This window comes from Sciurus vulgaris (genome assembly GCF_902686455.1).
Source record: "Sciurus vulgaris genome assembly, chromosome: 11".
NCBI classification, from domain to species: domain Eukaryota; kingdom Metazoa; phylum Chordata; class Mammalia; order Rodentia; family Sciuridae; genus Sciurus; species Sciurus vulgaris.
Window position 1 is genome coordinate 15,948,765 of NC_136472.1, and position 25,025 is coordinate 15,973,789.

Sequence of the window (25,025 nt, forward strand, 5' to 3'; positions counted from 1 at the left end):
TAATAGAAATGCATTAGATTTGTATATATTGATTTTATATCCTACTACTTTGCTGAATTCATTTATTAGTTCTAGAAGTTTTCTAGTGGAGTGTTTTGGATCTTCTAAATATAGGATCATGTCATCAGCAAATAGTGACAGCGTTACTATTCATATCCCTTTAATTTCTTTGGTCTGTTTAATTGCTCTGGCAAGTGTTTCAAGGATGATGTTGAATAGAAGTGGTGAAAGAGGGCATCCAGTCTTGTTCCAGTTTTTAGAGGGAATGCTTTCAGTTTTTCTCCATTAAGAATGATTGACTGTGGGATTAGCATAGATAGCCTTTACAATGTTGAGGTATGTTCCTACTATTCCTATTTTTTCTAGTGTTTTAGGCATGAAGGGGTGCTGTATTTTATCAAACACTTTCTCAGCATATTGAAATTATCATGTGATCCTTCACTTTAAGTCTATTGATGTGATGAATTACAGTTATTGATTTCCAGATGTTGAACCAACCTTGCATCCCTGAGATAAACCCCCCTTGATCATGGTGCACTATCTTTTTAATATATTTTTGTATTCAATTTGCCAGTATTTTGTTAAGGATTTTTGGATCTATGTTCATCAGGGATATTGGCCTAAAGTTTTCCTTCCGTGATGTGTCTTTTTCTGGTTTTGGTATCAGAGAGATACTAGCCTCATTAGAATGAATTTGGAAGGGTTCTCTTCTTTTCTATGTCCTGAAATACTTTGAGGAGTATTGGTATTAGTTCTTCTTTAAAGGTCTTATATAATTCAGCTGAGAATTCATCTGGTCCTGGACTTTTCTTGGTTGGTAGGATTTTGATGGCTTCCTCTATTTTGGTGCTTGAAATTGATCTGTTTAGATTGTGTATGTCTTCCTGATTCAATTTGGGAGGATCATATGTCTCTAAAAATTTGTCAATGTCTTCAATATTTGCAATTTTGTTATAGAATAGATTTTCTTTTTTTTAATTTATTTTTACTGTAAACAAATGGGATACATGTTGTTTCTCTGTTTGTACATGGAGTAAAGACATACCACTTGTGTAATCATACATTTAAATAGGGTAATGGTGTTTGATTCATTCTGTTATTTTTCCCTCCCCCCCCCCACCCCTTCCATCCCTCTTTTCCCTCTATACAGTCCCTCCTTCCTCCATTTTTGCCCCCTCCCACCCCCATTATGTGTCATCATCCACTTATCAGTGAGATCTATTGTTTTTTGAGATTGGCTTATCTCACTTAGCATGATATTCTCCAATTTCATCCATTTGCCTGCAAATGCCATAATTTTATTATTCTTTATGGCTGAGTAACATTCCATTGTATGTATATAGATTTTCAAAGTAGCTTCTAATTATGTTATGTATTTCAATGGTGTCTGTCATGATCTTTCCTTTTTCATCATGATTTCTAGTAATTTGAGTTTTCTCTCTCCTCTTCGTTAGTGTGGCTAGGGGTTTATCAATTTTGTTTACTTTTTCAAAGAACCAACTTTTTGTTTTGTCAATTTATTGAATTGTTTCTCTTGCTTAAATTTCATTGATTTCAGTTCTGATTTTAATTATTTCCTGTCTTCTGCTACTTTTGGTGTTGATCTGTTCTTCTTTTTCCAGGGCTTTGAGATGTAATGTAAGTCATTTAGTTGTTGACTTTTTATTTTTTTTTAATATATGAGCTCTATGCAATGAACTTTCCTCTTAGTACTACTTTCAGAGAGTCCCAGAGATTTTGATATGTTGTGTCATTATTCTCATTTATCTCTAATAATTTTTTTTATTTCTTCCCTGATGTCTTCTGTTATCATTGCATTATTCAATAGCATATTTTTTAGTCTCCAGGTGTAGGAGTAGTTTTTTGGTTTTTTTTTTTTGTTATTTTATCATTCATTTCTAATTGCATTCCATTATGGTCTGATAGGATACAGGGTGGGATCTTTATTTTTCTGTATTTTAATGGCTTCTTTGTGGCATAGTATATGGTCTATTTTGGAGAAGGAGCCACGAGCTGCTGAGAAGAAAGTATATTCACTCGATGATGGATGAAATGCTGTGTAAATGTTCATTAAGTCTATATCATTGTTTGTATCATTTAGTTCTATTATTTCTTTGTTCAGTTTTTGTTTGGAGGATCTATCCAGTGGTGAGAGCGGTGTGTTAAAGTCCCCCACTATTATTGTGTTTTGGTCTATTTGATTCTTAAAATTGAGAAGGGCTTGATGTACATAGATGCTCCATTATTTGAGGCATAAATATTTAAAATTGGTATATCTTGCTGTTTTATGCTTCCCTTAAGCAGTATGAAATGTCCTTCTTTATCTCTTATGACTAACTAAGAATTGAAGTCCACTTTATCTGGTACAAGGATGGAGACCCCTGATTTTTTACTGGGTCCATGTGCATGGTATGTTGTTCCCCATGTTTTCACCTTTAGTCTGTGGATGTCTTTTGCTATGAGATGAGTCTTTTGAAGGTAGCATATCATTGGATCTTCTTTTAATCCAATCTGCCAGTCTATGTCTTTTGATTATTGAGTTTAGGCCATTAACATTCAGGGTTGTTATTGTGATATGTGATATTGTATTCCTGGTCATTTTGGCTTATTTTTGTTTTTAACTTGATTTGGTTTCTCCTTTGATTGGCTTTTCCTTTAGGGTAGTTCCTCCCTATGCTGACTTGTATTGTTGTTTTTCACTTCCTCCTCATGAAATATTTTCTTGAGAATGTTCTGTAGAGCATGCTTTCTATTTGTAAATTCTTTTAACTTTCGTTTTTCATGGAAAGATTTTATTTCATCATCAAATCTGTAGGTTAGTCTTGCTGAGTATAGGATTCTTGGTTGGCATCCATGTTCTTTCAGAGCTTGAAATACATGGTTCCAGGCCCTTCGTGCTTTTAGATTCTGGGCTAAGAAATCTGCTGATATCCATATTGATTTCCCCCTATACGTAATCTGACACTTTTCTCTCGCAGCCTTTAAAATCCTATCTTATCTTGTATGTGAGGTATTTTCATTATAATGTGTCTTGGTGTGGCTTTATTGTAATTTTGTGCACCTGGTGTTCTTTAAGCCTCTTGTATTTGATTTTCCATTTCCTTTTTCAGGCTTGGGAAATTTTCAGATATTATTTCGTTAAACAGGTTGTTCATTCCTTTGGTTTGTATCTCTGTGCCTTCCTCAATCTCAATAATTTTAAAATTTGGTCATTTCATGATATCCCATAATTCTTGGAGGTTCCATTCATGACTTCTTAACATCTTCTCAGTTTGTTCAACCTTATTTTCAAGACTAAATATTTTGCCTTCATTGTCTCAGATTCTGTCTTCCACCAGTTCTATTCTGTTGGTGATGCTTTCTATTGAGTTTTTAATTTGGTTTATTGTTTTTTGATTCAAGTATTTCTGTTTGTTTTTTTTCAGAATCTGTACCTCTGTATTGCTCTTTTAACTGTTTACTGGAAGGATCATGCATTGCCTGCATTTGCTTTCTTACCTCATCTTTTGCTTCATGGATCATTTTAATTATGCAGATTCTAAACTCTTTCTGTCATTTCTATTGCCATGCTGTCATTGGATTCTATCACAATAGGATATGATAGAATTGTTTGGGACACTTCTTCCCCTGTTTCTTCATATTGTTTCTATATATTCTCCTCTAGCAGTGAAGATCAGAGGTACTGAAGCCCCCCCCCCCCCCCGCCCCGCAGGCTTATTATGACCCTGCAATTTTCCAGTACCTCTTCTTCGAAGGGGAGATCAGTATCAGTAGCACCCAATACAGAGAAAATGCAGACCTGAACCAGAGAGCCCCTATAAAGACTTTAACATTATTGTAATGAACAGGATGAGTTCAATTACTATTCACAGTGATTTTAGTTATGAACAAGAGATTGGTGAAGTGTGTAGGATGTAAGAGAGTAAAAACAGGTACCTGACAAAAGGCTTCCAGGCTTCTATAGGTGTCTCAGGAAGGGAGCTGCCCTTCCAATGATGGTGTTCGTGCCTTCAGGAATAATTCAAGATGCCTGCACCAGCCTCCAAAGAAGCAGGAGAGCCCCAGCCAGGGTGTACTGAGTCAGCACTGAGGCAGGCTCAGTGTCGCTCGGCGGTGGGGGAGACCAGTGACTGTTCCTGGTGGCGGGGGTTGGGCTTTAGTCAGGATTGTTATAGGAAAGACTGTGGAATGAATCAGACATAACTTCCCTATGTTCATATGAGAACACCACCAGTGAAACTCCACACTATTTAGAGCCACAATAATAGGATCCTTTTTAGAATGTGTTATACTCCATGTGTGTATAATATATCAAAATACACCCTACAGTCATGGATATCTAAATAGGACTCATAAAATAATAATAATAGTAATAAAAACAAATGCCAGAAAGAAAGTAGAGGAAAAAAAACATACACACATTTTTGATGAGTGTCTAAATCAGTACAAAAACTTTGGAAAGCTGTAATTTTTCATAATATTAAACAGAGATCTCCCATATGACACAGATACACAACTCCTGGGTATATACCTAAAGGGAAATCACTCTACAATAGAGGTATATGCATATTCATGCTTTCTGTGACAATTTCACAACAAACAAGATATGAATCAGGGTAGGTCTCATCAAAGACGAGTGGATAAGAAACTATTATGCACACATACAAACACACACAAACACACACACTGGAATGGTATTCACCAATGAATGAAATCATGTCATTTGCAGAGAAATGGATAGAATTAGGGATCATCATGTGAACAAAATAAGTCAGACATAGAAAGCAAGTATCACATGTTTTCTCTTACTGTTGAAACTAAGGGAGAACAAAATATGGTCTGAAAGCAGTAGCGGTCCTAAGGGAAGGGAAAGAGGACTGGTGGGTCAGCAGGAAGTGAAAGAGTAGAAGGAGGCTGAACCTGAAGCCTCTTCAGGCTCCATGACAGAGAGAGACACCTGGAGGTCATGCAGGTGCTCCAACCTGCCCAGAATTAATGCACACTAGCCCCCTGCAGTTCATGTTCTCCAGCCAGCAGGTGTCTCAGTCACACTGCAGGGGGTCAGGCCCACACAGGGAGGGACATGGAAGGCTTGAGCAATGCTGGTTTTGTAACCCATGCTATTTCAGTTGTTATAAGCCCTGAAATATTAATATTTTGAACTTCATGGAACACCTAATGCAAGTTAGAAATTGTTCTGCTGCTTGTCTGTGATTGCATAATCTTCTTGACCATCCTACAAGAAAGAGATGATGTTATTATCACCTTCATTACTGGTGAGATGCTGAAATTTGATAAAGTTAAATTACGTGATATGAATCCAGGCAATCTAAGCAAACAGAGCACACTGTACCCACTACACATGCCTGGAATGGGAGACTCAGAGTGCACTGTAAAAGAGAAAATGGATGAATTTTCTTTACGGGAAAAAATATATAACAAAATAAAAACCCTCCCAGACCTCAAATGTTATGATATGCTAATTCTCTGTGTGTTTTTTATATTTTGATGAAAAGACTGGAGATATCTTTGAGAAACAGGAAAAATGCATTGCCCCAAGGATAATTATATTTAACAATTAGCAATATTGTGTTTTATCCTTAAAAATATTCAGAAGGTTTCATGTAGAGGTCTTTCACCTCTTTGGTTAGATCTTTTCCCAAGTTTTTTTTTTTTTTTTTTTGAGACTATAGTGAATGTGGTCATTTTCCTAATTTCTCTTTCAGTAGATTCTTCACTGGTATATAGGAATGTGTTTTATTTATGGGTGTTGGTTTTATATCCTGCTACTTTGCTGAATTCATATATTTGTTCTAGAGGTTTACTGGTGGAATATTTTGGATATTCTAAATAGAAAATCATGTCATGTGGTACATATACACCATGAAATATTATTCAGCCTTAAAGAAGAATAAAATAATGGCATTTGCTGATAAATGGATGGAACTGGAAAATATAATGCTAAGGAAAATAAGCCAACACCCAAAACCCAAAGGCCAAAAGTTTTCTCCAATATACAGATACTAATTCACGATAGGGACAGCACTACGGAGGGATAGACTTATTTTAAATTAGGTAGAGGGAAGTAAAGGAACAGGAGTAGGTATCAGGGCAGAAGGATAGTTGAATGAATCAGACATTAGTCTCCTATGTACATATTTGACTACGTGACCTGTGAGGGTGTACATCATGTACAACCAGAAGAATGAGAAATTACGCTCCATTTACATATGATGTGTCATAGTGCATTCTACTGTCATGTGTAACTAACTAGAAGAAATTAAAAATACAAAAACCTCTAGAAGGAAGATTTGCATATTAATGACACAAAGATATAATAAATATTTTCAATGATGGATAACTTAAGTATTCCTAGTTTGAGATAACATGTCTAAATATAAACATCACACCACATACCCCAAAAGACAATCTGCTATGATCTGTCAAATGAATAATAAAATGAAACACTAATAATAAAAATAAAATGTCATAATATAAAGATTTCACTGGGAAAATTTGAACCATCATTGAGAAACTACAAACATGAAACTAAAATAAAAACTAAATTTAAGTGCAAAATAAGATATGATAAAATTGGAACAAATTGTTCTTGAGAATGAAAACTGATAGAACCACTTCTGAAAACAGTTTTGCCATTCTCTGTAAACATTCCTGGTCCCTGTGTACTAGGTTCCGAGAGTCAACATGACTCCAGTCACCTCAATTCAGAGAGATGAGATTTCAATCCTACTCCCTTTGACCTTCCTTTATTGAGCTGAACGTTGAGAGTTAAAACAGTTCAATTAAACATGTTTACAGTTTGACCAAGCAATCCAATTCCTAGGTATTAGCTCTAATGAAAGAAAAGCCTACACTCACATAAGAAAAGTTAGCCAATGTTGAGATCAACTTTATTCATAATTACCAAAACACTGGAATCAACAAAAATGGTCCTGCACCAGGAAATGACAAAAGCAATGTGTACATTTGATTTTATGAAACATAAGTCCATAAAAGATCCATTAAGGTACAGTTAACAAAATAGATGGACCTCAAATCAATTTATGCTAAGTAAATGATGACACAATCACAAACCACATGTTCTAGTGGGAGACATTCTTGCAAAAGTCAAATGAGATGAAAATTTGTTGAGAGGTTTCCAAGACACTGGGATAAAAGAAGAGGTTGGTCATGGGAAAGGTTGGAAATTGGTGTAGGTGATTTGGGTAGTGGTGACATAGCTATATATGTAACAAAAAACTACAACTGTGTGCTATAATGTATGCATATTCCTGTTATCTATACATTAACATTCAATACAAAACACATGTGCACACTCAAAAATCCAAATTGATCCCCACAGGCAGTTCAATTGTTGCTTGCCAAGACAAGAGGAAAGAGTCCTTGTACAGATGCTCCCTTGAGGGCATCCTCTGAGAGATCCATGTCTTCATAGTTGACTCTCGATCCCTGTATATTAGCTTCTGAAATTCAACATGACTCCAGGTGACTTCACTTCACAGGGACTATATTTTCACTCTACTTCCTTTGACCATCATTTCTTTATCTGAATGTCCCTAGATGTGCTTGAACACAGGACTTCTTCAGAGTTTGGGGTTTTCTAGGAGCCTACAACATGACAAGGGGAATACCTCAAAATAAAAATTGCATTGAATGACTTGAAATGATCAGTAGGTTTATAGGCACTTCCTTATTTGCTCCTTAAAGGTACAATTCTGGGTTGGGGATACAGCTCAGTTGGTAGAGTGCTTTCCTTGCAAGCACAAGGTCCTGGGTTCAAATCCCTACCACCGCACACACACACACACACACACACAAAAAAAAAAAAAAAAAAAAAAAAACACAATTCTATGCATTTTGTGGAAGAGGTCATTTTACTGCATTTGTTTTTCAACCAAGGAGGAGGTGAGAGACTCCTCCAAAGACCTTACAAAGATGCACAATGGACTCAGGACTTGAATCCATGTTAATACCACACCTTCCACTGTTTCCTTCCTGCCTGGGCAGCTTGGAACCCTTGACCACTCCCTGAGACAGAGAGCCTCTCTAACATAATGGATGCATCAATCTGTGGCTGAATTTCAGATTTCAGGGTCACTGTTGAAGATCGTTCTGTGTTTCCAAGGAGGAAGGTAAGTTTCAATATTCAACATTCCTTAGTAAAAACTGTGATTTGAGAAACATAGTTGGACAGCTATGTTCTCTATAACTTACTGAGCATGGAAAGATGATTAAAATGTTTTTCTTTGAAACTGAGGTGGATCTGGGGTGTACATATCAAAAGTTATTTCACTAGAGGTCTATGGTACTCAGGAAATATCATTATTTTGCTAAACCTAGAAATTGCAGTCAAAAATAATAGTACAGACAATGCTCTGGACAATTAGGTGGTTATTTCATCTTAACTGTGTGTAAGTTTATTATGGTAGGTAAAATTCAGACAAGTAACATGGTCTTCATTTAAGCTACAGAAGAAACCATACAAAATTCATAATTTCTGGCTTGCATTTTAATATATTCTCCATAGCTGTCAATATCTCAGGCACATCCATACACATTGACATTGATGTGAATAAAAGAATGGGCTGGGAGTGAGGTCCTCCCTGGGTTAAATCTCTAATCTTCCTTATTCTAGGTGTATTATAATAATAGAGCCTCACATCACAAGACTGCACAAATATTAATTTGCCTTACAGGTAAGATAAAAATACCTGCACATGCGAAATACACTCTCTCTCTCTCTCTCTCTCTCTCTCTCTCTCTCTCTCTCTCTCTCTCTCTCTCTCTCTCTCTCTCTCCTGTAAAAAGATCTCCTCATTTTTCATAGAACATAACATACGCTAAAAAGTGGTCATGTGTGTTAAAACTGGAAACACAATGCCTTCAGGGTCTGTTCATGCAGTGAGGTTGCTGAAAGTTAAGGAGAAGATGGTGGGAATACTCATGAGCATTGGGTGGTTACCTTCCTAAGATTTCATATTCAAATACAAAGAATTAAGTCATTGCTCCCATCCAGAAACGCATTCAAAAAACATTTTTTAAGTTTGCATATTTTTAAAAGTTTTCTTGGACATATAAGCGTGTACATTCATGGAGTACATGTGACACTTCAATACATATTTACAACGTGGAATGTGCTTCCAAAAAAGGTCTGCAAGTTTAAGTCAAGTCACAAATCATAAATTTTCAAACCTCAATCTCTGTGATTGAAATATGTGAATGTACTATAAAGAATTGGTATAAGAACTGGATATTCATTCAGTGTAAGCTAAAGTACTGTTTTCAAGAAGAAATTGAACCACAACAGAAAAACGAGGGAGGTGTAGTGCTAGAGCAGCCAATCATGGGTGGAGGAAGAACAGAGGAAAAGCTACTGGAAAGCTTAGAAAATCTCAGCAATCCAGCGTGAGAAAAAATGCCAATCAAGAGTAGTCTACAAGACTGTAGTGCTCACCCAGTCCTGAAGCTTGGCATACTGCCCCCTTTCTTCCTAAGCCCACATATGTGCAGTCCATCATTGCATTGATGATTCTTAAGGCTGACACTTACAAGGTCATAATCACCTAGAACTTAGAGGTTACTTTTATTCACATTTAATCCTCACAATAGTATTTTGAGTTATACACCATTGTTTTCTTTCATTTTTACACATTGTAAAGATGAGCTTCAGCAGAATTGGGTTAGGAAAAATGACTCATAAGTACTAAATAGCAGGGCTGAATTGAAATTTTTTCTAGAATCCACACATGTATGAGATGCTTCTGTTCAGAACTGCTTCTGCTGCCTGTGCAGGTGCACACTGGCCCCTTTATCTGAGGACATTCACTGTACACATAACTCAGTGACTACACTGTGAAACCCTACATGCTGAGTTGCATTAATGAAGACACTGTAACTATGAGCGGAACTAAAACAACTTGATTTACAAATGATTATTACAATTTTACTTGGGAAACACTCTGCTTGGATTCAAAGATTGACTTGCTATTAACACTGTGTAACCATGACTAAATTATTCAACCCAGAATTCAATAATAGTATCCAGAGCAATCCTGTGAAGTGAGCATCCCAAAAGTAAGTTTTTGCTAGACCAAGAAAAACAGAATTGGTAGACAATCATGTGTGTGTGTTTGTGCACACACGTGTGTGTGAAGTATGACACATATGAATCTATATTACATATATAATCATGTATACATAACTATATACATGTTTCCCAACATGTCATATGGTAAGATTCATAGTTTAGCAAATATTACTTTAAATTATATAAAATTTGAAAAATAGAGTTTGACTTGGGTTGAATTTTCAAGTTCAAAAATTTGTAACTCTGTAAATAATCAATGCATTGAAGATTGTGGGTAAGTTCACAATTACACAGGGTAAATTTTGAAATGTGCACTATTGTGCTAATAAAATAATTTACCTGATGTGTAAATGTTTCAGTGTCAGTGCGATATTGATTTCACAATCCTCTTAACATTTTGACCTTCATTTCTCTTTGCTAAAGAGCATTTCCTGATCCCAAAATTACACTGATGCACAGATGGAGAACAGGACAGAAGTCACAGAGTTCATCCTCCTAGGACTAACCAATGCCCCAGGACTACGAGTGGCCCTCTTTATCTTGCTCATGCTTATCTATTTCATTAATGTTGTTGGAAACCTCGGGATGATTGTTTTGATTCTCACTGATTCTCGTCTCCACACTCCCATGTATGCTTTCCTTGGCAACCTGTCTCTGGTAGACGTTGGATACTCCTCAGCTGTCACTCCCACGGTCATGGCCGGGCTCCTTCTTGGACACAAGGTCATCTCCTACAGTGATTGTGCTGCTCAGATGTTCTTTTTTGCAGCCTTTGCCACTGTGGAGAATTTCCTCTTAGCATCCATGGCATATGACCGTTTTGCAGCTGTGTGCAAACCCCTCCATTACTCCACCACCATGACCACAAGTGTGTGTGCCTGTCTGGCCATAGGCTGCCATATCTGTGGTCTCCTGAATGCCTCCATCCACGTGGGGGAGACATTCAGTCTCTCCTTCTGTGAGTCCAACGTGGTCCACCACTTCTTCTGTGATATTCCAGCAGTCATGTCTCTGTCTTGCTCTGATAGACATGTCAATGAGCTGGTTCTTGTTTATGTAGCCAGCTTCAATGTCTTTTTTGCCCTCCTAGTTATCTTGGTATCCTACCTATTCATATTTATCACCATCCTAAAGATACGCTCAGCTGCAGGATACCAGAAGGCTCTGTCCACCTGTGCCTCCCACTTCACTGCAGTCTCCATCTTCTATGGGACAATTATCTTCATGTACTTACAGCCCAGCTCCAGCCACTCCATGGACACAGACAAGATCGTCTCCATCTTTTACACTATGGTCATCCCCATGCTGAACCCCTTGGTCTACAGCCTCAGGAACAAGGAGGTCAAGAGCGCATTTAAAAAGGTAGTTTTAGAGGGAAAATTCTTTCTAAGATTTTGATGTTAAAATCATAGGACACACAGTAACTTAATTTCAGGCCTCTCAGGTCTTCTGCATGTGCTGAATCACATATTGAGATGCCTATGGAATCAAGTTCCTGAAGTAAACAGTTACCTCCTCAAAAGTCAGTTTATTGTATAGAAATAAGGAAACATATTCAGAAATATAATATCTAACAATGGTGAGATGAATCACAAATCATTTTGTTTCTGGTTTATCATAAAACCTTATTGAGGATATTTGAGTAATTCATTGGATCTATATGCACTTTCTCTGTCACACACCAGTAGATACACACATGTAAAAGAACAATCTTGTGCCCATGAATATATTTATCAGTATACACTTGTGAGCACCAACAAGTGAGGAGAAAATTACCAATTAGAAATAGATTGTGGCTAACTTTGGCTAAAAAAATTAATAATTAAAGTGTTGGAAAATTAATTTGCCTATGATTATTCATTCATTTAGTTGAGTAAGTATTCTTAGAGTTTTAATCCAAGAATAAAATTGACATACTTTTAAGTGAAAGCTTATTGGTATATTTTATCTAAATATTTGGAACTACAACATCTTACATCAATTAAAAATTATCTTCACATAGTCATTTTATAGAACCAACCTGCCTAAATTTAAATTTAAAAAAACAAAATAGCCAGAGTACCAGAAAATTGAAGGAAAATAAAAATATTTTCCATGTATTCCTACAATAATGCTTGCTTGTGCTCAGGTGCTAATGGTGATGCTTGTGAAGCTGTGTGACATACCACAAATACTCCCTTCTGTCTGCGTGGTGGTTGTTCTTAATCTGAATAAATGAAGTTTTGTTCTTTATTAAATATCATTATTTTAATTGCACAAATTTATAGTGTACAATATGATAATCTTTTTTAAAAATTACATGTATTTTTAAATGATACATACAGACTTTACATATTAATAGAATAACATGATGCTTTGATACCTGTATACACTGTGGAATGTTTAAATCAGGATAAACCCACCTCCTCACATTCTATCACTTCTTTATGTCATCAATATTCAAAGCCCATTCTTCTAGATTTTTGGAATGTGAAGCACATCATTTTTCTGTGTAGTCACCCTGCTATGAACAGCAGAATTTCTTTTTGTCATCTAATGGCAACTTAGTGCCCACTAATGACCTTTCTGTCTCTCTCCCTCCTTCCCACAAGCCCCACCATCTGTTAACCACCACTGTACCCTCAACTTTTATGAGATCACCCGTTTGGGATTTCACATATGATTGTAGTAGGAGTGTATTTAGTGACATTTCTCTTTCTGTGCCTTGATTATTTTACTTAATGAAATGACCTACAGTTCCATCCATATTGCTGCAAATTATAGACATTTTTTTTATGATTAACTATATTCCATTGTGTATATATGCCACATTTCTTTGGCTTTTTGTCAGTTGATGGGCACTTTGTTTCCATTTCTTGGCTATTGGGAATAGTGCTGCAATGCACACGGGACTACAGATGTTTCTATTTATTGATTCATTTATTTTTTACAGACTGCATTTTGATTCATTGTACACAAACAGGGTACATCATTTCATTTCTAATGTTGGACACGATGTAGATTAATACAATTCATGCAATCATACATGTACACTGACATACTGATTTTACTTCCTTTGGTTGGTAACTCAATAGCGTCAGTGTTACCAGCTGTCTGGATATACCTTATCCTACTGATTTGCCACAAAAAGTTCAGTCACAAATGGTAAAGATGATGGATTCTAGACCATTCTGCATGAGTTCTAATTTGTGATGAATGGATATGAGGTGTTCCCCCCAAAAACTCATGTGTAAGGAGTTTTAGAGTATAAATGATTGAGTTATTAGAGTCTTAACCCAATCAGTGAATTAATCCCCTGATAGGATTAACTGGATGGTAACTGAAGGTGGGTACTGTGTAGCTTGCCTTTGGAGTATATATTTTGTATCCATTCAGTGGAGACTTTCTCACTCTGCTTCCTGATCATCATGTGAGCTGCTTCCCTTCACCACACTCTTCTGCCCCGACGTTCTGCCTCACCTGGAGCCCCAAGGATTGCCGTCAGCCTTCTGTAGACTGATACCTCTGAAACCATGAGCCTTCAAACCAACTTTTCCTCCTCTATAATGCTCTGACCAGGTCTTTCAGTCACAGCAGAGAAAAAGCTAACTAAAACAAAATTCCACTTAAAATTTGACAATAAATGGAACAAAATTATATTGTTCTTGCCAGGTATGATATCACATGTCCATAATCCCAGAGACTCAGGACTACGAAGCAGGAGCATTGTAAACTTGAGACCAGCCTCAGCAACTTAGTGAAATCCTGTCTTAAAATGAAAATAATCCAGGTGTGGTGGTGCATGCCTTTAATCCCAATGGCTGAGACAGGAGGATCTCGAGTTCAAATCCAGCCTCAGCAAAAGTGAGGAACTAAGCAACTCAGTGATACCTTGTCTCTAAATAAAATACAAATAGGGTTGGGGATGTGCACAGTGGTTAAGTGCCTCAGAGTTCAATCCCTGGTACCAAAGTAGCATACTTAAAATCTTTTTAAAAGGTTGAGATGTACCTCAGTAGAAGAGCACACCAGTGTTCAATCCTTAGTACCACCAACATTATGTGTTGTACATATGTATATATACACACATAAATATATATATTTCTATATATAATATATATATACACACACATATATATATTTCTTAATGAACCTGAAACGTGAAACATTAAAAGGTAACAAATGAGAAAAATCATGAAAATAATATACATTATTTGTAATATATATATATATAGCATAAATATTAGACTAGAAAAAACTTAATTCAGAATTAACATATACAAGTTGGATTTTTAAATTTTCAAAATACAGCTTAGAAAGCAAAGAGATGGAAACACAAAAAGAAATGTAAGCACTAGGCAGCTTTCTATTTTGATGCTATTACACTTGCTGATTCCTGCTGTTACTTCTTAGGCTGTGGGTGTCTCTTTAAGGAAGCTGATGGCCGAGTCTGTGTGTTGCAGTGTGGAACCTCGGTTTTGTAGTATTAGCTGTAATTCCTGGTCTGTTGCCAGGCCTTTCACACACTTTGAGCTGACGTTCATGAAGGGTAAAAGGGATCGAGCTTCATTCTTCTACAAATGGCTGTCCAGTTTTCCCAGCAACATTTGTTTAAAAGACTCTTTCTCCACCTCATGTTCTCAGCAACTTCATCAGAGGCAAGATGAACACATCTCTGAGGCTTTGCCTCCTGCTCTCCGCTCCCTGGGGCTTCATGTTTGCTTACGTGGCGGTACCATGTTGCTTGTGTTATTAGAGCTCTGCAGTATGACTCAAGGTCAGGTTCTATGAAGCCTTCAGCCTTGTTTTTATTGCTCAAGATTGCTTGGGACATTCTGGATCTTTGCTTTCTCCATGCAAATGTTAGGACAGTATTTTTTTTTTTTTTGTTTACTAATTCTGAATAATGATATTGGTATTTTGATGTAGATTGCACTGAATCTGCATATCATATTTTGAGTATGGCCATTTTGACAAAATTAATTCTGCCTATCCAAGAACATGGGAGGCCTTTCCATCTTCCCAGGTCTTCTTCAAATTCTATTTTTCAGTGTTCTATTTCTTTTTATTTTATTAGATCTTCTTGGTTATGTATGAAAGCAGAATTCACTCTGATAAGATTATATTAGCATGGAATATATCTTATTCTAATTAGGACCCCATAATTGTGGGGTGTGCACAATCCTGGGATTCATTGAGCTTTCCATATGTGTACTTCAGAAAATTATATTAGATTTATTCTACTATCTTTCATTTTCTTATTCCTCCTCCCTTCATTTTGTTTCCCTTTGAATAATCTACCAAACTTCTTTCTTCCCCTCCTCACTTTATTGTCTTTTAGCTTCCACATATCTGTGAAAATATTTGAGCTTTGATTTTTTGGGATTGGCTTATTTCACATAGCATGTTATTCTCCAGATTCTTCCATTTGCTGCCAAATGACATAAAGTATTGTTTGTTACAGCTGACTAATATTCTATTGTGTGTATTTATATATATACACAAAAATATATAATAGATATCACATATATTGCCTATATACATATTATATATCACATTTTCTTTATGCATTTATCTGTTTATAGGCTTCTCCATTGGTTCTATAGCTTAGCTATTATAAATATGCTACTATAAATATTGATGTGACTTTGTCACTTTACCAATTTTAAATGTTTTGAACATATGCCAAGGAGTGGAATAACTGGATCAAATGGTGGATCCATTCCTAGTTTTTTGAGGAATATCCATACAGCTTTCCAGAGGGGTTGTGGATTCAATGCAATTCCATCAAATTTGCATGGCACTCTTCATAGAAATAGAAAAAGAAGTCATGAATTTCATCGGAAAATAAGAGTCCCTGAATAGCCAAAGCAATCCTTAGTGAGAAATACAAAGCAGGAGGCATCACAGTTCCAGACCTTAAATTATACTACAGAGCTACAGAAACAAAACAGCATGGTATTAGCACCAAAATAGACAAGAATACCAATAGGACTGAATATTAGACACAGAGACAAACCCACACAAATACAGTTACCTCATACCAGACAAAGGTGCCAAAAACAAACACTAGAGAAAAGGTAGTCTCTCCAACCACTGGTGGAGGAAATCTGGAAAGCTGTGTGTAATAAAATGAAAATTAGCCCCTAACTCTCACCTTGCACAGAAATCAACTCTAAGTGTATCAAAAAATCAATAAATGGATGGCATAAAACTAAAGACTTCTTCACAGCAAAAGAAACAGTCAAGTGCACAAAGAGAAACCCTACAGAATCAGAGAAAATCTGTGCCTCCTTCATTTCAGAGAAGGTATGCAGGGTATACAGAATATGCAGGCCAATCTCATGAAAATGGAAGAGAAATCAGAGGAGGAGAGGAAGGGGATTGTGGGAGAGGGTGGAGGGACAGTGGGATGAAATTTATCAAACTATCCTATGTGTCTATGTGAATATACCTCATTGAATTTCACCTTTATATATATTTATAAAACACTAATTTTAAAAACAATATATCAACTAAGATATAAAGTACGGAAAAGTGAACGGATGGGGGGTGGTTGCTGAAGGGAGAGAGAAGAGAGAAAGAGAAAGGAATTGGGACTAAATTGGAGCAAATCATATTTGATGCTGGCATGATTAGGTCTAAATGCACCACAGGATTGTGTCACGACCATCCCCTAATGAGGACAAGTACAGGACTCCACTAGTCCTGGAGACCACAGTATATTCCATTCTGAACCAAAGTGAGAGTGTGCCAAATGTCTTAATTTTAATGAAATTGTCTGAATTTATTTCAAGAAAAATGAACAGCATTCATTGTTCCACATTTATAATTTCATAAGGAACACATAAAGCTAACTAACAGATTTACTTAAAATCATTTTTGTAAATCTGAAGTGATGAAAATTCAACTAAGATTGTCTGAATAAAAGAAAAAGTCAAGGGTCAAATGTTGTCTTGCTTATGCAGAAAGTAGTCCAGATAAAGGAAAGGGAGAAGGGAACCCCATGAAAAGAAGGAAGACCAGTGGAGCAGAGGAAGAGGAAACACTGGGAGGATGAGGGACGGGAAAAGGGGCAGTGTGGTGAACGTGACCAAGCGATCCTACGTACCTGCATGGATATATCACAGTTTCACCTTCGTGTACACCTAAAACGCACTCATCTATAAATCTATAAAGGTGCAGAAGAAAGACCAGTAGAGGTGAGGAAGGGTAAGAGGGGGATTGAGAAAGGAAATAGAGGAAAAGAGGAAGCACTGGAGAGACTGGAATGGAGCAAATCATATTCCATGCATGTATAACAGTAATGCTCTAATAAAACATTTTAAAAGGATAACAACAAAAGATTGAGTAATTAAATTAAGAAAACAAATAAATGATCTAAACAGACACTACTTGAAAGAAGTACAAATGGTCGATAAATATGTGAATAAATGCTCAAAAGTTTTAGGCAATAAATGAAAGGCAAATGCAATCCAACTTGTGAGTCCATGTCACCCTAGTCAAAATTGTTATAGAAAAGACTGTAGAATGAAACAGAAATAACATCCCTCTGTTTATATGTGAACACCACCAGTGAAACTCCACACCATGTATAGCCACAATAATAGGATCCTAATCAGGATGGCTTATACTCAATGCATGTATAATATGTCAAAATACACTCTACAGGCATGGATATCTAAATAGAACTAATAAAATAATAATGATAATAACAAAAACAAAAGTCAGCAAGAGAGTAGACCAAAAGAAACCCTCACACATTTTTGGTAAATACCTAAATCAATACAAACACGTAGGAAAACTGTAGCGTTGTTTCTCAGAAAATTAAAAATAATCTCCCATATGACACAGCTACACAACTCCAGGGTATATACCTAAAGGGAAATCACCCTATAGTAGAGGTATGTGCATATCCATGCTTCCTGTGGCAATTTCACAACAGCCAAGATATTGATCAGTATAGGTCTCATCAAAGAAGAATGGATAAAATATGATGCACACACATTCACACACACACACACACACACACACACTGGAATGTTATTCACCAATGAATGAGATCATGTCATTTGCAGAGAAATGGATAGAATTAGGGATCATCATGTTAACAAAATAAGTCAGACATAGAAAGCAAGTATCACATGTTTTCTCTTACTGTTGAAACTAAGGGAGAACAAAATATGGTCTGAAAGCAGTAGCGGTCCTAAGGGAAGGGAAAGAGGACTGGTGGGTCAGCAGGAAGTGAAAGAGTAGAAGGAGGCTGAACATGAAGCCTCTTCAGTCTCCATGACAGAAAGAGACACCTGGAGGTCATGCAGGTGCTCCAACCTGCCCAGAATTAATGCACACTAGCCCCCTGCAGTTCATGTCCTCCAGCCAGCAGGTGTCTCAGTCACACTGCAGGGGGTCAGGCCCACACAGGGAGGGACACGGAAGGCTTGAGCAATGCTGGTTTTGTGACCCACGATATCTCAGTTGTTATAAGCCATGAAACATTAATATTTTTAACTTCATGGAACACCTGATGCAAGTTAGAAATTGTTCTGCTGCTTGTCTGTGATTGCATAATCTTCTTGACCATCCTACAAGAAAGAGATGATGTTATTATCACCTTCATTACTGGTGAGATGCTGAAATTTGATAAAGTTAAATTACGTGATATGAATCCAGGCAATCTAAGCAAACAGAGCACACTGTACCCACTACACATGCCTGGAATGGGAGACTCAGAGTGCACTGTAAAAGAGAAAATGGATGAATTTTCTTTAAGGGAAAAAATATATAACAAAATAAAAACCCTCCCAGACCTCAAATGTTATGATATGCCTATTCTCTGTGTGTTTTTTATATTTCGATGAAAAGACTGGAGATATCTTTGAGAAACAGGAAAAATGCATTGCCCCAAGGATGATTATAGTTAACAATTAGCAATGTTGTGTTTTATCCTTAAAAATATTCAGAAGTTTCATGTAGAGGTCTTTCACCTCTTTGGTTAGATCTATTCCCGACTTTTTTTTTTTTTTTTTTTTTTGAGGTTATTGTCAACAGGTCATTTTCCTAATTTCTCTTTCAGTAGATTCTTCACTGATGCATAGGAATGTGTTTTATTATGGGTATTGGTTTTATATCCTGTTACTTTGCTGACTTCATTTATTTGTTCTAGAAGTTTTCTGGTGGAATATTTTGGATTTTCTAAATAGAAATCATGTCATGTGGTGTATATACACAATGGAATGTTATTTAGCCTTAAAGAAGAATAAAATAATGGCATTTGCTGATAAATGGATGGAGCTGGAAAATATAATGCTAAGGGAAATAAGCCAAAGCCCATAACCCAAAAGCCAAAAGTTTTCTCCAATATACAGATACTAATTCATGATAGGGACAGCACTACGGAGGGATAGACTTATTTTAAATTAGGTAGAGGGAAGTAAAGGAACAGGAGTGGGTATCAAGGCAGAAGGATAGTTGAATGAATCAGACATTAGTCTCCTATGTACATATTTGACTACGTGACCTGTGTGGGTGTACATCATGTACAACCAGGAGAATGAGAAATTACACTCCATTTACATATGATGTGTCATAGTGCATTCTACTGTCATGTATAACTAACTAGAAGAAATTAAAAATACAAAAAAATCTAGAAGGAAGATTTGCATATTGATGACACAAAGATATAATAAATATTTTCAATGATGGATAACTTAAGTATTCCTAGTTTGAGATAACATGTCTAAATATAAACATCACACCACATACCCCAAAAGACATTCTGCTATGATCTGTCAAGTGAATAATAAAATGAAACACTAATAATAAAAATAAAATGACACAATATAAAGATTTCACTGGGAAAATTTGAACCATCATTGAGAAACTACAAACATGAAACTAAAATAAAAACTAAATTTAAGTGCAAAATAAGATATGATAAAATTGGAACAAATTGTTCTTGAGAATGAAAACTGAGAGAACCACTTCTGAAAACAGTTTTGCCATTCTCTGTAAACATTCCTGGTCCCTGTGTACTAGGTTCCGAGAGTCAACATGACTCCAGTCACCTCAATTCAGAGAGATGAGATTTCAATCCTACTCCCTTTGACCTTCCTTTATTGAGCTGAACGTTGAGAGTTAAAACAGTTCAATTAAACATGTTTACTGTTTGACCAAGCAATCCAATTCCTAGGTATTTGCTCTAATGAAAGAAAAGCGTACACTCACATAAGAAAAGTTAGCCAATGTTGAGATCAACTTTATTCATAATCACCGAAACACTGGAATCAACAAAAATGGTCCTGCACCAAGAAATGACAAAAACAATGTGTACATTTGATTTTATGAAACATAAGTCCATAAAAGATCCATTAAGGTACAGTTAACAAAATAGATGGACCTCAAATCAATTTATGCTAAGTAAATGATGTCACAATCACAAACCACATGTTCTAGTGAGACACATTCTTGCAAAAGTGAAATGAGATGGAAACTTGTTGAGAGGTTTCCAAGACGCTGGGTGAAAGAAGAGGCTGGTCATAGGAAAGGTTGCAAATTGGTGTAGGTGATTTGGGTAGTGGTGACACAGCTATACATTTAACAAAAAACCACAACTGTGTGCTATAATGTATGCATATCACTGTTATCTATACATTAACATTCAATACAAAACACATGTGCACACTCAAAAATCCAAATTGGTCCCCACAGGCAGTTCAATTGTTGCTTGCCTAGGAGAGAGGAAAGAGTCCTTGTACAGATGTTCCCTTGAGGGCATCCTCTGAGAGATCCATGTCTTCATAATTGACTCGCGATCCCTGTATATTAGCTTCTGAAATTCAACATGACTCCAGGTGACTTCACTTCACAGGGACTATATTTTCATTCTACTTCCTTTGACCATCATTTCTTTATCTGAATGTCCCTAGATGTGCTTGAACACAGGACTTCTTCAGAGTTTGGGGTTTTCTAGGAGCCTACAACATGACAAGGGGAATACCTCAAAATAAAAATTGCATTGAATGACTTGAAATGATCAGAAGGTTTATAGGCACTTCTTTATTTGCTCCTTAAAGGCACAATTCTAGGTTGGGGATATAGCTCAGTTGGTAGAGTGCTTCTCTTGCAAGCACAAGGCCCTGGGTTCAAATCCCTACCACCCCCACCACACACACACAAAAAAAAAAAAAACCACAATTCTATGCATTTTGTGGAAGAGGTCATTTTACTGCATTTGTTTTTCAACCAAGGAAGAGGTGAGAGACTCCTCCAATGACCTAGCAAAGATGCACAATGGACTCAGGACTTGAATCCATGTTAATACCACACCTTCCACTGTTTCCTTCCTGCCTGGGCAGCTTGGAACCTTTGACCACTTCCTGAGACAGAGAGCCTCTCTAACATAATGGATGCATCAATCTATGGCTGAATTTCAGATTTCAGGGTCACTGTTGAAGATCATTCTGTGTTTCCAAGGAGGAAGGTAAGTTTCAATATTCAACATTCCTTAGTAAAAACTGTGATTTGAGAAACATAGTTGGACAGCTATGTTCTCTATAACTTACTGAGCATGGAAAGATGATTAAAATGTTTTTCTTTGAAACTGAGGTGGATCTGGGGTGTACATATCAAAAGTTACTTCACTAGAGGTCTATGGTACTCAGGAAATATCATTATTTTGCTAAACCTAGAAATTTCAGTCAAAAATAATAGTATAGACAATGCTCTGGACAATTAGGTGGTTATTTCATCTTAACTGTGTGTAAGTTTATTATAGTAGGTAAAATGCAGACAAGTAACATGGTCTTCATTTAAGCTACAGAAGAAACCATACAAAATTCATAATTTCTGGCTTGCATTTTAATATATTCTCCATAGCTGTCAATATCTCAGGCACATCTATACACATTGACATTGATGTGAATAAAAGAATGGGCTGGGAGTGAGGTCCAACCTGGGTTAAATCTCTAATCTTCCTTATTCTAGGTGTGTAATAATAGAGCCTCACATCACAAGACTGCACAAATATTAATTTGCCTTACAGGTAAGATAAAAATACCTGCACATGCGAAATACTCTCTCTCTCTCTCTCTCTCTCTCTCTCTCTCTCTCTCTCTCTCTCTCTCTCTCTCTCTCTCTCTCCTGTAAAAAGATCTCCTCATTTTTCATAGAACATAACATACGCTAAAAAGTGGTCATGTGTGTTAAAACTGGAAACACAATGCCTTCAGGGTCTGTTCATGCAGTGAGGTTGCTGAAAGTTAAGGAGAAGATGGTGGGAATACTCATGAGCATTGGGTGGTTACCCTCCTAACACCTCATATTCAAATACAAAGAATTAAGTCATTGCTCCCATCCAGAAACGCATTCAAAGAACATTTTTTAAGTTTGCATATTTTTAAAACTTTTCTTTTCTTGGACCTATAAGCGTGTACATTCATGGAGTACATGTGACGCTTCGATATATATTTACAACATGGAATGTGCTTCCAAAAAAGGTCTGCAAGTTAAAGTCATGTCACAAATCATAAATTTTCAACCCTCAATCTCTGTGATTCAAATATGTGAGTATACTATAAAGAATTACTATAAGAACTGGATATTGGTTCACTGTAAGCTAAAGTATGGGTTTCAAGAAGAAATTGAACCACAACAACAGAAAAACGAGGGAGGTGATAGTGCTAGAGCAGCCAATCATGGGTGGAGGAAGAACACAGGAAAAGCTACTGGAGAGCTTAGAAAATCTCAGCAATCCAGCCTGAGAAAAAATGCCAATCAAGAGGAGTCTACAAGACTATAAAGCTCACCTGCCTTGAAGCTTGGCATACTGCCCCCCTTTCTTCCTAAGCCCACATATGTGCAGTCCATCATTGCATTTGATGATTCTTAAGGCTGACACTTACAAGGTCATAATCACACAGAATTTAGAGGTTACTTTTATGCATTTTCACATTTAATCCTCACAATGGTATTTTGAGTTAGATATCATTGCTTTTTCTTTATTTTAAACATTGAAAAGATGAGCTTCAGCAGAATTGTGTTAGGAAAATTGACTCATAGGTAGTAAATGGCAGGACTTTATTGAAACTTTTGCTAGAACCCACACATATATCAGATGCTTCTGCTCAGAACTGCTTCTGCTGCCTGTGCAGGTGCACACTGGCCCCTTTATTTGAGGACATTCACTGTACACATAACTCAGTGACTACACTGTGAAACCCCACATGCTGAGTTGCATTAATGAAGACACTGTGTAACTATGAGCAGAGCTAAACAATTTTATTTACATATGATTATGACAATTTTACTTGGGAAACACTCTGCTTGGATTCAAAGATTGACTTGCTATTAACACTGTGTAACCATAACTAAATTATTCAACCCAGAATTCAATATACAGTATCTAGAGCAATTCTTTGAAGTGAGTATCTCAAAGGTATAAGTTTGTGCTAGACCATGAAAAACAGAATTGGTAGACAATCACGTGTGTGTGTTTGTGCACACATATGTGTGTGAAGTATGACACATATGAATCTACATTACATATATAATCATGTATACATAACTATATACATGTTTCCAAACATGTCATATGGTAAGATTCATAAAGTTTAGCAAATATTAGTTTAAATTATATAAATTTGAAAAATAGATTTTGACTTGGGTGAATTTTCAAGTTCAAAGGTTTGTAACTCTGTAAATAATCAATGCATTAAATTTTGTGGTTAATCTCACAATTACACATGGTGACGTTTGAAATAATTGTGCTAATAAAATAATTTACCTAATGTATACATGTTTCATTTTCAGTGCAATATCGATTTCACAATTCCCTTAACACTTTGACCTTCATTTCTGTTTGCAAAAGAGTATCTTCTGATCCCCAAATTACACGGATGGAGAACAGGACGGAAGCCACAGAGTTCATCCTCCTAGGACTAACCAATGCCCCAGGACTACGAGTGGCCCTCTTTATCTTGATCATGCTTATCTATTTCATTAATGTTGTTGGAAACCTCGGGATGATTGTTTTGATTCTCACTGATTCTCGTCTCCACACTCCCATGTATGTTTTCCTTGGCAACCTGTCTCTGGCAGACATTGGATACTCCTCAGCTGTCACTCCCACGGTCATGGCCGGGCTCCTTCTTGGACACAAGGTCATCTCCTACAGTGATTGTGCTGCTCAGATGTTCTTTTGTGCAGCCTTTGCCAGCGTGGAGAATTTCCTCTTGGCATCCATGGCTTATGACCGTTTTGCTGCTGTGTGCAAACCCCTCCATTACTCCACCATCATGACCACAAGTGTGTGTGCCTGTCTGGCCATAGGCTGCCATGTCTGTGGACTCCTGAATGCCTCCATCCAATTAGGGGAAGCATTCAGTCTCTCCTTCTGTGAGTCCAACGTCGTCCACCACTTCTTCTGTGATATTCCAGCAGTCATGTCTCTGTCTTGCTCTGATAGACATGTCAATGAGCTGGTTCTTATTTATGTAGCCAGCTTCAATGTCTTTTTTGCCCTCTTAGTTATCTTGGTATCCTACCTATTCATATTTGTCACCATCCTAAAGATGCACTCAGCTGCAGGATACCAGAAGGCTCTGTCCACCTGTGCCTCCCACCTCACTGCTGTCTCCATCTTCTATGGGACAATTATCTTCATGTACTTACAGCCCAGCTCCAGCCACTCCATGGACACAGACAAGATTGCCTCCGTCTTTTACACTATGGTCATCCCCATGCTGAACCCCTTGGTCTACAGCCTCAGGAACAAGGAGGTCAAGAGCGCATTCAAAAAGGTAGTTTTAGAGGGAAAATTCTTTCTCAGATTTTAATTTTAAATTTGTAGGAACACACAGTCACTTAATTTCAGGCTTCTCAGATCTTCTGCATATGCCGAATCACATACTAAGGTGCCTATGGAATCATGTTCCTTAAG

General features: G+C 36.8%; 3 protein-coding genes across 3 annotated transcripts in view; 2 read left to right on the plus strand and 1 right to left on the minus strand.

Annotated features, from left to right (window-relative positions):
• The window catches only part of LOC306638408 (olfactory receptor 5B2-like), a gene marked incomplete at both ends in the record, with an annotated part of 301,086 nt that overhangs the window by 258,815 nt on the left and 17,246 nt on the right, over positions 1-25,025 (minus strand). The gene's annotated exons all lie outside the window — the stretch shown is intronic.
• On the plus strand, positions 10,568-11,818 carry LOC306638978 (olfactory receptor 5B3-like; the record flags this gene model as incomplete). The annotated part of the gene is made up of 1 exon (XM_079102427.1): positions 10,568-11,818. The coding sequence occupies one exon, from the start codon at positions 10,568-10,570 to the stop codon at positions 11,504-11,506; it is 939 nt and encodes a 312-aa protein (XP_078958553.1). The 3' UTR covers positions 11,507-11,818.
• LOC306638984 (olfactory receptor 5B2-like) lies at positions 23,983-24,921 on the plus strand (the record flags this gene model as incomplete). The annotated part of the gene is made up of 1 exon (XM_079102433.1): positions 23,983-24,921. The coding sequence occupies one exon, from the start codon at positions 23,983-23,985 to the stop codon at positions 24,919-24,921; it is 939 nt and encodes a 312-aa protein (XP_078958559.1).